Source organism: Asterias amurensis, chromosome 15, assembly GCF_032118995.1.
Source record: "Asterias amurensis chromosome 15, ASM3211899v1".
Taxonomy (NCBI): Eukaryota; Metazoa; Echinodermata; class Asteroidea; order Forcipulatida; family Asteriidae; genus Asterias; species Asterias amurensis.
The window spans coordinates 12,089,220-12,101,893 of record NC_092662.1 but is presented as its reverse complement, the minus strand read 5'-3'; the positions used below and the strand labels follow the sequence as shown (position 1 = coordinate 12,101,893).

At 38.8% G+C, this 12,674-nt stretch overlaps 1 protein-coding gene across 1 annotated transcript in view; it reads left to right on the top strand.

Moving 5' to 3' along the window:
* The first annotated feature begins 873 nt into the window (after positions 1 to 873).
* LOC139948264 (golgin subfamily A member 1-like) overlaps positions 874 to 12,674 on the top strand; it is a 28,420-nt gene continuing 16,619 nt past the window's right edge. The window contains exons 1-9 of the mRNA XM_071946360.1: positions 874 to 1,013; positions 2,140 to 2,368; positions 3,739 to 3,904; positions 7,097 to 7,227; positions 7,349 to 7,468; positions 8,709 to 8,857; positions 9,789 to 9,900; positions 10,462 to 10,557; positions 11,665 to 11,793. Coding sequence (XP_071802461.1) covers positions 2,156 to 2,368; positions 3,739 to 3,904; positions 7,097 to 7,227; positions 7,349 to 7,468; positions 8,709 to 8,857; positions 9,789 to 9,900; positions 10,462 to 10,557; positions 11,665 to 11,793 — 1,116 coding nt within the window. The 5' untranslated portion in view covers positions 874 to 1,013; positions 2,140 to 2,155. The remainder of the gene's footprint in view (positions 1,014 to 2,139; positions 2,369 to 3,738; positions 3,905 to 7,096; positions 7,228 to 7,348; positions 7,469 to 8,708; positions 8,858 to 9,788; positions 9,901 to 10,461; positions 10,558 to 11,664; positions 11,794 to 12,674) is intronic.

Here is a 12,674-nt window from a genome sequence, read left to right as displayed (position 1 = left end):
CAAAGCAACATATCATAAAAGTAGAAAAAAAGAATAAGCAGGGGGTATTTGCATAATTTGATTGAATTAAACATTGCCGTTTTCGCCTCTATTAACTGATGTATGAATGCATACGCCCAATAGAAGTACACTTTGTTAAAATGGCCAGCATGCAAATGACTCTGAAACTCCTTCCAACAAAGGTATCACGAGTTTTTCTATAAAAAAAAATAGGGAAAAATATGCATTTTCATAAAAATTAAGAATATTGCACACACCTCGTAGTGTTCGAATCATAAATTGTTTCCTTATCACATTATTTTTGCATGTCTATAATCACTGCATATTTCCCAAATTGTTATAGGCATAATATAGGCTATGTTTGGGTGGACTGTTTGATGTTAAGCAATAGACACTGCATGATGTGACAATGATATCATATGTTCAACTATCAGGCCATATGCATGCATAGGCCTACATTAGTGAAAACATAGACTTATATAGGCGAAAACGGCAATTTTTAATGTATGAAAATTATGCATATTATTTCCCGTAGGCCTACTTTTTTTCGATAGGCCCTGCTTTGTATGCAAAGTATTGATGTGAAAATTATATATTTTATATATTATTTTTGCTACTATCACATTAGTGAAAATAGAGGCGAACACAGCATATTTAATTTATGCAAATATTTGTATGCAGAATTATTTTCCCTGCTTACTAATAACTTTTTTGATAATTATGTTGTGTTGGAGGGTTTTTGAAAAGACTGTGTAGTCCTCTACCGAAATGACTTCAAGAAGAAAAGCGCGCCCTCTGTCGGGTTACGTTACGAGAGTATGAAATAGTGACGTCTCGGACCAAGACTAGATTGTGCGCTGTGTTCCGTGTGCTGAAAATAGATGGTTGACGCACGTACTGACTGTTGTTATTTTGTGTAAATCAGGAAGCCACGTAAATTACACGTCCCGTATGCTGTGTTGGAATGGTCTGTCGTCCGTACTGACCGTTTTATATTCTCACCATATTATTGGGTAAGACTTTGGAAGTTCTGCTCTTCAGGCTTACAGGCTACTTTGGTAAACCGTTCGTTTTGTTTCCCAATATTAACATTTTGTTTGTTTGTGAAGTCTCACGGACGGGTGGAGACTGTCACTCGAGCAGTGTGTCAATCACATCCACGATCCACATAATTAATTCTAGAAACAAACCAGTGATGAGTGAGTCAACTCGCCCCCAGCAAAAAAGTCGCCCACTACAAAGTCGCCCACTAAATCAAAAGTATTGCTCCATCCATGATCAAAGTCGCCAAGTATAAAAGACATGGGGGTGATGTTGAGAATTAACTCTGCTGTAATGTTAATTTTTGTTATTTTTAAAACAAAAGTCAAGTTAATTATTTTTTATAAATTCATTTAATCATTATTTAATTACTAACATTTTTTACTTTACACTAAAAGATAGTTGATTTAAACATAACCATTTTACCTCCATGATCATGATGACCGACCGGTCGTATTGATAATTGACAATGATATTGATGATAGGTCTAACTATAACATAGTTGCGATAACGTAACCCTCCTCCCGACGGCTGCTAGGCCGGAGCGTTACGAGTTTGTTTCGAGCGGAAATGGTTGATCTGGTCCAACACGTACAATTTCGACAGCTAGTCACCAGATTGTTTGTTCAATGATACAGCGCCCCAGTTACTGGGTCTTCTCTCTACCTACGTAGCTAGCTATAACGAACCAGTCATATAGGTACAATGCATGACTCTGTGTTTCTTCATTAGTCCTGGTCCCACTGTCATTAGAGCTGGGAAAAGTTTCTGTATGGCGCCACCACTTTTTCATTTGATATGAAATAATCTAATTTACCTCAATGAGATATTACATTTTACATCTGATATGAAATAATATAGTATCTAATTTACCTCAATGAGACATTACATTTTACCACATGTGTTGATTGCATTAGCTTTTTTTATAAAGCAGAATATAATCACCATGTTCAAATCTGGACAAATTTCATCTATGATATGTTCTGTTACAGGCCTATTATTGCACTCTTACTCATGCAATATTTGTATAAATATAGGACACTGATTTGCTGAGGTAATAGTTTATTGTTAAATATTTCTTCCTATTTTTGTGTGAAGTAACCATTAAAAAGCCATGTTTGCCAAGCTGAAAAAGAAGATAGTGGAAGAAGAAGGTGTTGAGGAAAACAGTCTTTCTAAGAAGTATGTAGGAACAACACTACCACAACATGCATCATCAAATACATCACCAATATCCAGAGGCCATAGAGGATCAGTGGCTAGTCTATCCTCACATGGTAGTTCATCTAGTCTAAATACTCAAACTCATTCAGGAGATGCTAAGAAGGTTAGTAAATATTAATAATAATAGTAATAATAATACATTATAGTGGCTTTTTAATATAGTGCGCTATACGTCACTTAGTGATGTTCAAGGCATTTTAACATACAGTTTTTGGCCTGCAAGGTACACATGTAGGCGACAGTATGTGGTACTATGTTTTACAGAGGTGTGAGACCTACCTCTTGCACATGTAGCACCGTGAATAGTTTACAAGGTGCTGTGGTGCAATTATATGCCACCAATCAAACCAGGAACACCGGGGCCAACCCCTTCTCTTTTTGATAAGTGGACTAGGTTTTTTACCTGTGTTACACACACCTGGGACCAAAGGCTTTACATACATCCTATCCAAAAAACGAAGCATCATGGTTAAGTGTCATACTTGAGGACACAGGAGGTGTCCCGACTGGGACTCGAACCCACACTCTGCTGGAGAAACACCCGAGTTTGATTTCAGTGCTCTTAACCGCTAGGCCATGACACGCCACAATAAAAACATTACGGTAACTAAATGAGGCAGTGCCTTCCCTAGCAAAAATGCTTTCTGTTTTTAGAGTGAAGACGTCGTTAAATGAATGTACAAGGACCCAAATAATAGCAACTTTAACTTTTGAAAATGCCCAGCTACATAGTATTACTTACTGTTTTAACAAAATTATAACACTGAATGGTTTTGACTTGGGGAAATAGTGGAATACGTGTAGGGAAGCACTTATAAGTAGAATTTTGTCCCCTATGTGTGTGCATATTGTACATGGCAAGAGGTTAAAGGCGGTTTCCAAATTTAACTTCAAGAAAACAAAGAGGGAATTAAACAAAGAAAAATGTTTCAACTCTGTTGAGGTTTTGACTTCATTCTGGTGTAGGCCTAATGGGTTTGTTTTAGGTGTTCCTGTGACCGATTTCAAGAAACGCTAGGATTAATCCTATCTCGAGTTAGGACGAGTAACTGGTCCTAACTTAGGATGGGTTCAATGCGTCCTACGTATTTGGATATGGAACTTAACTCGTCCTAAGTCCTAAGATTAATTCTAAGTTAGGATGAGTTTGGTGAAATCGACGGCTGGTTTGATTTGCAGCATTGCACCACAGCACATTGCAAACCCTTACATGTACATGGTGCTAAGGATTACTTGTAGGTATCATCTTTCAATCGTAGTCCAACATACCTTGCAGGAAATGTTACAGCACGTGGAGTGTCACTGAGTGACGAATAGGACTTAATTATTGTAATCTCTATCTGCTGCGTTACGATGGAACTTACACTGATGAGCCCTAGACCTACTATTACGTAGGCCTATGTTTGAAGAAAATAAAAAGGATTTAAAGGAGTTTCAATTGCAAAATGTTGTTTATGTTTATTGGTATAACAGGGAGCAGATGTACATGTAACAGTTGAGACATTACAAACTGAACTATCTCAACGTAACGACCAGGTCAGGCGACTGGAAAGTAAATTAGATGAATATTCTGCAATGCTGAAAGATACAGTGAAGTCAAAAGAAAAGTTGGAGACTGTTTTGGAGAAACAACAAGAGGGTAAGACTTTTTGCTATAGACCTTTATCATGCTGCCTCCATGCCATTTTGGTCATGTTCCTCGTATCAGATAACAATTATGAATGCTAGCAATTATTTTGCAATAGAACCAGACTATTTGGTTCTTCCAGCCTCGGTTTGGTAACATTGATATCAATGGGAGAAATTAAAGATGGCTGCACCGTAATAATTGTCTATAATTGTTCAGGCCTTGCTCATAAGCCTTTTGTTAGTAGCCAAACGGGCTAATAAACTCTGAGTTTTACTTGCCCCCAGGAAGTTTTAGTAGCCCTGACTTTAAACATTTGTTGTCATAAATGTAACTTTCTCATGCATTAACATGATTAATGGTAGCAATCACAACCAGTATAATAGGCAAATAAAGTTACACTCAAACACTAAAAAATAAGTTAACACATCTCATAAATGTATTACTCACAGCTGAATGGAAAAAATATGAGCATTTTAAACAAGTGGGTTACACTTGAGAGGTGGTCTTCCCTGCTGATTTTCTGAAGACATTTTGGCAGAAGTATATATGGTGAGAAAACATAACATTTTATGCTCCTCTGATTCAGCAAGATAGCGTTGACTCTCCAAGCCATTTGATCCGGTTGCCATGAGACAAAAGTTTGTAGTTGAGTGTTCAGGTGGGACGCAAAAATGTCTGCTTCTGGAACAAAGTTCAAGACATCCATAATTGTTTGGAATACCCCCGTAAGAAGTTGCCATTCTGCCCTGTCGTTGAAAATTCGAGACATTCTGTCTGCTGTGATGTTCTGATACCCGGGGAATGTTGTGCTATTAGTGTGATGTTTCTTTTGAGACACCATACAAAAGTTTGTAGTTGAGTGTTCAGGTGGGACGCAAAAATGTCTGCTTCTGGAACAAAGTTCAAGACATCCATAATTGTTTGGAATACCCCCGTAAGAAGTTGCCATTCTGCCCTGTCGTTGAAAATTCGAGACATTCTGTCTGCTGTGATGTTCTGATACCCGGGGAATGTTGTGCTATTAGTGTGATGTTTCTTTTGAGACACCATACCCAGATCTTGATGGCTAACTGAGACATCAGTGTTGAGTGAGTTTCGTCTTGATGATTGATGTAAGAAATGGCTGCAGAACTGTCCATCTGAAGAAGAATTATCCCATACTGCCAACAGTTAGAGGAAGTTGATGTGATGAGACTGTTCCAAGGGTGTTGTGCAGAATGAAACATGACATTAAAGGCAGTGGACACTATTGGTAATTGTCAAAGACTAGCCTTCACAGTTGGTGTATCTCAACAATATGCATGAAATAATAAACCTGTGAAAATTTGAGCTCAATCGGTCATCGAACTTGCGAGATAATAGTGAAAGAAAAAACAACCTTGTCACACGAAGTTGTGTGCGTTTAGATGGTTGATTTCGAGACCTCAAGTTCTAAATCTGAGGTCTCGAAATCAAATTCGTGGAAAATTACTTCTTTCTCGAAAACTAGGGCATTTCAGAGGGAGCCATTTCTCACAGGGTTTTACCAGCAACCTCTCCCAATTACTTGTCACCAAGAAAGGTTTTATGCTAATAATTATTTTGAGTAATTACCAATAGTGTCCACTGCCTTTAAGCACTTGGATACGTTTTGCAATTTAAGACGTATTCCGAATCTGAATATAGGAAATCGCTGTTTCAGTTGTTCAAATGATTGCTCAATAACCGCATGGTTTCTCTTGTGAAGTTTGTTGAAATGATTCTTGATGGGGTTGCTTGTCATCTCGCTACCTTCTTAAATCCACAAAACCAGCCATCTGAAACCTTTCAACAGGGTGGAAGCCTCCGCTGCACCTACATATCACAGCTGATATACGACCTCAACGCCATCGACCTACAACACGGTCAAGCTGTTCAAGCTGCCCAGGATCAACCCAAAACAGGAGGATTCTTCTTGAGAACATTTAATTTCTTATCCACAAAATCATCGAAGGCATGTTGACTCGACAAGGCAAGTGCTTGGCTAGCAGAACCCAATAGGATGATAGCCAAAGATAAATGATCCTGAATAAGTTCTTTAGAGACCTCATTTGGGGATATCGTGTCAGTTACTGCATCAAAAAGTCTCATTAAAGGTTTGGATGCATTGATTACATGATAATGAGAAATCTTCAGTTTATCGTCACTACTTACAAGTGTCAAGTTCACTTGCTTGAAGACCTTCTTTAACCTCGAAGGGAGTTCTGGGGCAGAGAAAGCTTTGTTCTGTTACACAGGGACAGAGTAGAGAGGAATTTCTTCCTTGTAGTCCTTAGTTGATAGTTTATGGGTTCTTAATTCCTCCCACCATTGTATGACTTTCTTAGAAATTGTTTTTTTGGTGTCTTTTTTGTGAGGAATACAAAACGGGTGTTTTTCAGTTTGAATAATAGAAACTGTATCCAAGTCATCTGCTGACCTTGACTCACTGCTGACCGTGACTTACTCGACATTCCCGGCATGTGACGTTGCAGCTTGCAGCAGAGTTACGTCATGACATTGTACATGGCCCAATGGAGTAGGCTGGGACGACGGCTGTATCTATGCTGGGGTCGCTTTCACAAAGAGTTAGGACTAGTCCTAACTTAGGACTAGTCCTAGGAGATATTAAAAACGTATGGCTAGTCCTAAGTTAGGACGAGTAAGTCGTCCTAAACCAAGATAAGACTAGTCTTAACTCTTTGTGAAGTCCACCCCTGGTACTCGTCAACGCCTTCCAGCAACTACATGTACATGTAAACGAGGGTTGTGTGTGATGTGTCGCAGTTGGTGGACACATGTGCGTGGTGCTCTCAAATTTACAAATGGTGCAAGTCAATGCTTTAGGCACTGATGGCTCCCTTGAACTGCGCCACTGTGGGCACTCAGCTCAAGGATGATTTGAGGGAGGGCATCCCAGTCCCGCAGATTTCTTGGAAAGAAGCTCTTCTTATAGCTGTTGGAACTAGGGCTGTGTCTCATGAATCTATTTTGTTGTTGTCGTGTTGGACGTTCTCTAGGTCAACTGTAGTCTGGGATTGGAATGGCTATCTGTTGGTGTTTAGCTTTGTAAAGAATGGTTGCCTTATACATGTAAGCTTGCACCAGTGAGACACTTTCTCACATTGTCTGTTTTGTGATTTTTTTTTTTTTTTTATAGATTTTTTAAAATAGTCTTAATACTTGTTTTTTCTCTTGATGTAGCTCATACAAAACGGATTCAAGAATTGAATGAAGAGTTTCAGTTGAGAAGATCCAAGATGGCAGACAAGCTAGCCTCAGCTGTAAAGAAAAAAGAAGAGGAGCTGAATGCAGAGATACAGACATTGGATAAAGTAAGTTTGGTGTTGATTTATCAGGTCAGTGATTAGCCAATCACAATTGCTTTCTGTGGTATGATAACTTTTTTTATCTTCCTGTTTTAACAACCTTTGTTTTTGTTGGGTTTAATTACAGGAAAAGGTGGATCTTCAAGACCAGTTACAGAGATTGTCCATGGATAAATTCAAGAAACAAGAAGATAGTGAAGAATTACAAGGCTTCCAGGTCCAGGAACTAGCTAAGGTCAAACACATGGTCAGTTACAATCATGTTTGCTACATCTTCTAACTTTAGGGGATTGTAACATAGTTTGACACCTTTTGTTCATTTAAAATATATAAAGATAATGAGTTGTTGAGAGCGGTTGAGAGCACTGGACTCAAGCTCTGGTATTTCTGATTAGCAGAGTGTGGGTTTGAATCCCTGAGTCATGGCTCTCATGTTCTGAAGTAAGATACTTTTCTATAATTGCTTTGTCCTTGGGATGGGACATGTAGCCAAAGGTACTATGGTTAGGGTTGGTAGTGCAAGTAAAATAGCACAGATGCCTTATCATTGAAGAGTAGGGGTTAGCCCTGGTGTGTCTGGTTCACATAACAAGCGCCCTAATTGTTCACATGTTTCCTCAGGCCTGAGAGGCTACAGTACAGTGATTCGTTCACTTATGAAGCATCCTTGGTTTGAATGATAATTGATTGTGATTGAAATTCTTGTGTTGACAGATGAACAAGCTCTCTAGTTTTATCACTTTTTCCCCAAATGATTACATTAGGGTTCCCACCAATAGATCATTTACTGTAGAACTGCCAAGAACTGTTTGCATTCAAGAATGGTCAGAATGAGTTTTGATTCCTAGCCATAATGAACTCATTGTCATGCCATGAACCTTTTATTGGCAATTAGACAAAAAATGCATCTAGTATAGATCCCTGAGCCATTAGAACAATGTTTTTAGATGTCATCATTTCTCTTCAGTCTAGCTTCAAGTTAAGCCTGGTTCATACTTCCTGCGAATTCGAGGGCGAATTTTGACGTCGCATTGCTGTTTTGGTAGCGAATGTTTCGCAGGAGTTGAGCACTTTACAACTGATGCGAATTATTTGTTGCGAATTTCGACGTCAACATTCGTATCGCAATCGCATTTGCAGGAGGTTTGAACTGGGCTTTAAAGTTGTTCTAAGGGTGCCACCATTCATTTATTTTTATTTTCTGATGGACTGTAGTAAATTCTCTGCGTACATGTACATTGTGGAAGGAAATGTCATCAGTCTTTTCCATCAGGTATTTGTAAATAACCGACAAAAGTTTGTGTCTTAATTGGCGGTTACAGATCGTAGGGCTACGGCTAGATTTCCGCGTTGAGGAATAGGCTGTCCTTAGCAACACACTTAGTAACAGCCGCAGCCTTAGCTGTAGCCACCAACTCTGCTACGGCCCTAATGTCACTGTAAGATGAATGTATTGATCTATACTTTTCTTATTTGATTGGACTCAGTTTGTGATTGGTCAAGAGGAACTCCATCAATGTAAAGCTGATCTAGAACATATCAAAGAGAAATTTACTGAGAGTAATGAACGATACAACAAGATGGCAACAGAATTCACTAGTACAAAGGACAACCTGGCTAAGCTCAGACAAACAAGGTAAGTCAACTGAATATATGCAGATAGCGATTCATTTCACACATTATAAATAAGGGAATAAAAGGGTAGCGACGAGTTCCTAAACGGACGTTTAAGAACGAGTCACTACTCTTTTATTCCCATTCATGAATGCCCTTTTGTTAAAAAACATGTAAAAAAAATATAATTATAGACACTTTGACAATTGAAAATTCGAGGTTTGAAATATTTTTTTTCAAAAACTTTGTGAAGAATCTGTTTGATGCGAGTGGGTTGTGTGTACACGCGCGGGCTTAGAAATAGATTACACGCTGTTACTAATAGCTATGAATTGCGTTCCGCGTGATAATCTTGTGCGCCGGACACGCGACAGCCAGCCAGTTATAAACAGCTCCAGCTGGTCATTTTCAACTTTTTAACGTGACTCCCTCTCAACCAATAGGAGTAGAGAAACTATCGGGGGTATTTATGAATACCATTTAAAGACACTGGACACCTTTTTGGTAATTGCCAAAGACCAGTCTTCTCACTTGGTGTATCTCAACATGTATGTATAAAATAACGAACCTGTGAACATTTTAACTCAATTGGTCGTTGAAGTTGCGAGATAATAGTGGAAGAAAAAACACCCTTGTAATACAAAGTTGTGTGCTTCCAGATGCTTGATTTCGATTTTGAGGTCTCGTACTCAATTTAAATATTTGAGTGAGAAATTAGCTCTTTCTTAAAAACAATGTGTCTTCAGAGGGAGTCGTTTCTAACAATGTTTTATACTACCAACAGCTCTACATTGCTTGTTACCAAGTAAGTTTTTATGCTAACAATTATCTTGAGTAATTACCAAAAGTGTCCAGTGCCTTTAAGCGGCGGTTTACTCCCGCCAAATATACGTTTATGACAAGCTGGTAAAGTTGCTGCAATATGTTGACTGTGTTGTCCTTTTATTATTTAGGGATGAATTGATTAAACAGAAGACTCAATCAGAAGACTACAGCTTCCAACAAGAACGTCTCAAGACGTCATTAGAAGATAGACTGCAAAGCTTAACATCAGACAATCAGGCGGTGTGTATTTTATTTACAGTCATTCATAATTTTGATCTTGGCCCAAATTCATATAACTGCTTAACTGTAAGCAAATTTGTTGTGTTACTACAGTGTTTATAGCAGAAAAATTTGCTAATAGGTGTAAACGTATTTCACATGTTGGAATCAAAATAATAATAATAATATCGAAGTCTTATATAGCGCACGTATCCACCAAACAAGGTGCTCAAGGCGGCCATCTTGTGCGTTCACCATGGATTTATATTGTTAGGTCTATAACTTTCATGCAGTAAGCACCGGAAGGTTAGCATCACTATGAAATCGGGCCCAGCTTAAAACTCAGAATTCTAAATGCAGGTCATTAAGGCTTTGTACCTTGGCTGTTAAAAGTCGTGTTATCCATATACCAATAGCTACTACGGATTCCTATGTTTCTATTTGCAGCCTATCCCAAATGAATGAAAGCACTGTCAGTCTTATCAAAAATACTCTCCAAAATAATATTTCTAAGTCCTTGACTCAAAGAATACTTGTACATCCAGTCATACAATGCTTTGTTTCATTCATTATGTTATATAGAAGAGTCATAAGATAATGACATTGGAGGAGAGATTATCAAGCACACAGGAAGATATGGAGTCCTTACGTCATGAGAGGGAAGTCTACAAAACACAGGTGAGTCTCCATTATAGACCTTTTTGCAAATACCCATTGTGTAAGCGCGAACTGTTGAATGAGGCGCATGCTACAATCCCGGCCATATCTTATAGTGCCCTCCTGCCCTCTTTCGATGTTGGTTCTCATTGTTGCACGGTTTTCTGCATTCTAGTCAACATGGAGCGGACGGGGGAGAGAGTGTTTATTGTCAGGGGGAAGTGGACAGGGAATGGTTATTGTAGCGTTAGGAATGGGTGGCCCAAGCATTTTGGTCTGGATTGTAGCTAGTGATCAAACTTTATCGCTAGCTAGACCAGCATGCACCTCATTCCACACCTAACATGCGCGCACCAAGTATTTGTGATCAGCATATGTACATGTATGGGACTTCTTTATGGAATCGGTATACTTTGTTTGTAGGAGAACATTAAACTGGATCCAGCATTGAAATGGATGATTATCTGCTTAAAGGGATGCTGCAGTGAATTAAAATAAAACAGTTAATTTTGCTGTCATTGATTTCTGATATATGTATTGAACATCAATAAAATTTGTTTTGTTTTTTCCCCGACATAATAAAAATTTCACTTGCGTAATTAGCGAATAAGTCATGCCCCCCTTTTGTGGATTGTTACCGCCCCCCCTACCATCGACGTCACGTCGGGAATTCAAACATATCGTCGGCAAAAAGAGTCTGGTTCCTAACTACACGCGCCTAGGTACCAGGCCACACAGTGCACACGTCTCTATATGCACACAGCCAGGGGGCCCGACGGCTCGGGTTACCGACATGACGTCACGTTTATGCAAATGAAGGCTCCCTTTTAGGGGCGGGGTGGGTTCCCCTAATCTCTTGAAAACCGTTTTTAAAATACTTGCGTATTTAATAAAAAATAATAAAAAATATTTCAGGTTTAAAAAGTCATGTTTAATCGTTTAAATTATATAAAAAAACACTGCAGCCACCCTTTAAGTCAAAGTTTGGGCACTAAATGTAGATACAGTGTATACATGTATACAGCCTAACTACATGTACGTGGTGTTTTTAATGTGTGGACATATTTAATGAAAGCATGCCTGTTCATTTGCTTTAAACATTTCATTCTTTTTATTACATACATGTAGATGGCTACCCAGCTTCATGAGAAAGAAAGTACAAAAAAACACCTCGAGGAGAAGGTTACTATGCTTGAGCAAAGACTACAAGATCATACTCTGACTGATGATGAGCAACTCCAAGCTATTATGGCAGAGGTATTGTAACTTAAATAGCATGGTGGTCATTGCCTCCACGCTATTATGGCAGAGGTATTGTAACTTAAATAGCATGGTGGTCATTGCCTCGAAGCTATTATGGCAGAGGTATTGTAACTTAAATAGCATGGTGGTCATTGCCTCCAAGCTATTATGGCAGAGGTATTGGGCCGAATAAATAAAAACTAACAATTACCAGGCCTGTGAAATCTCCGCTTTAAAGCGGATTTCCGCTCTTTTTAATTTTCCCAGTCCGCATTTTTCTTGGGTTCGGCTTTTTTCCCGTTCCTTGTTTTTCTTGCGGGCTTTGCTTTTTTCCCGTTCCGTTTTTTTTTCTTTCTTTTTTTTACAACCGAAATAGATCGTCAAGCAGCACGTGCCTGGAATCGGAAAGCACTTTCATTGCGATTTGATTTTGACATGTGAGTCGGGGGCTAGACCCAGTAAAATGCTCTGTGTTGGTCTTTCTTTGGAGCCGTTGTTGTTAATTTTTCGTTTAGCGGGATGTCTATTTTACTATTGTTCCATTGCACCAATAGAGGGCGCTTTACTAAAAAGCCAACACCTTGAGACAAGATTAGGCACACATGGTTTTCCCCCAACGTGACGTACATGTACTTTGTGTACGGTGTGTATTTTTTTGTGAAATATGGCAGTCGACGACGAGGACTCATCGCGCTTGTGGATTTATTTCTTAATTAAGGAATGTTACAAAAATTTCTCAAAACTGATGATGTACAACACATTGTTACACGTAAGAATTGTGGCCTATGTTTCTGTGAATGTGTTGTCTACGCTTCAGTTTTTAATTAAAGCCCTTTATTACGTTTGTAGTGTTGGCCCAAAATCCGGACAACAATTTTCCGCTTTTTTTTTTATGA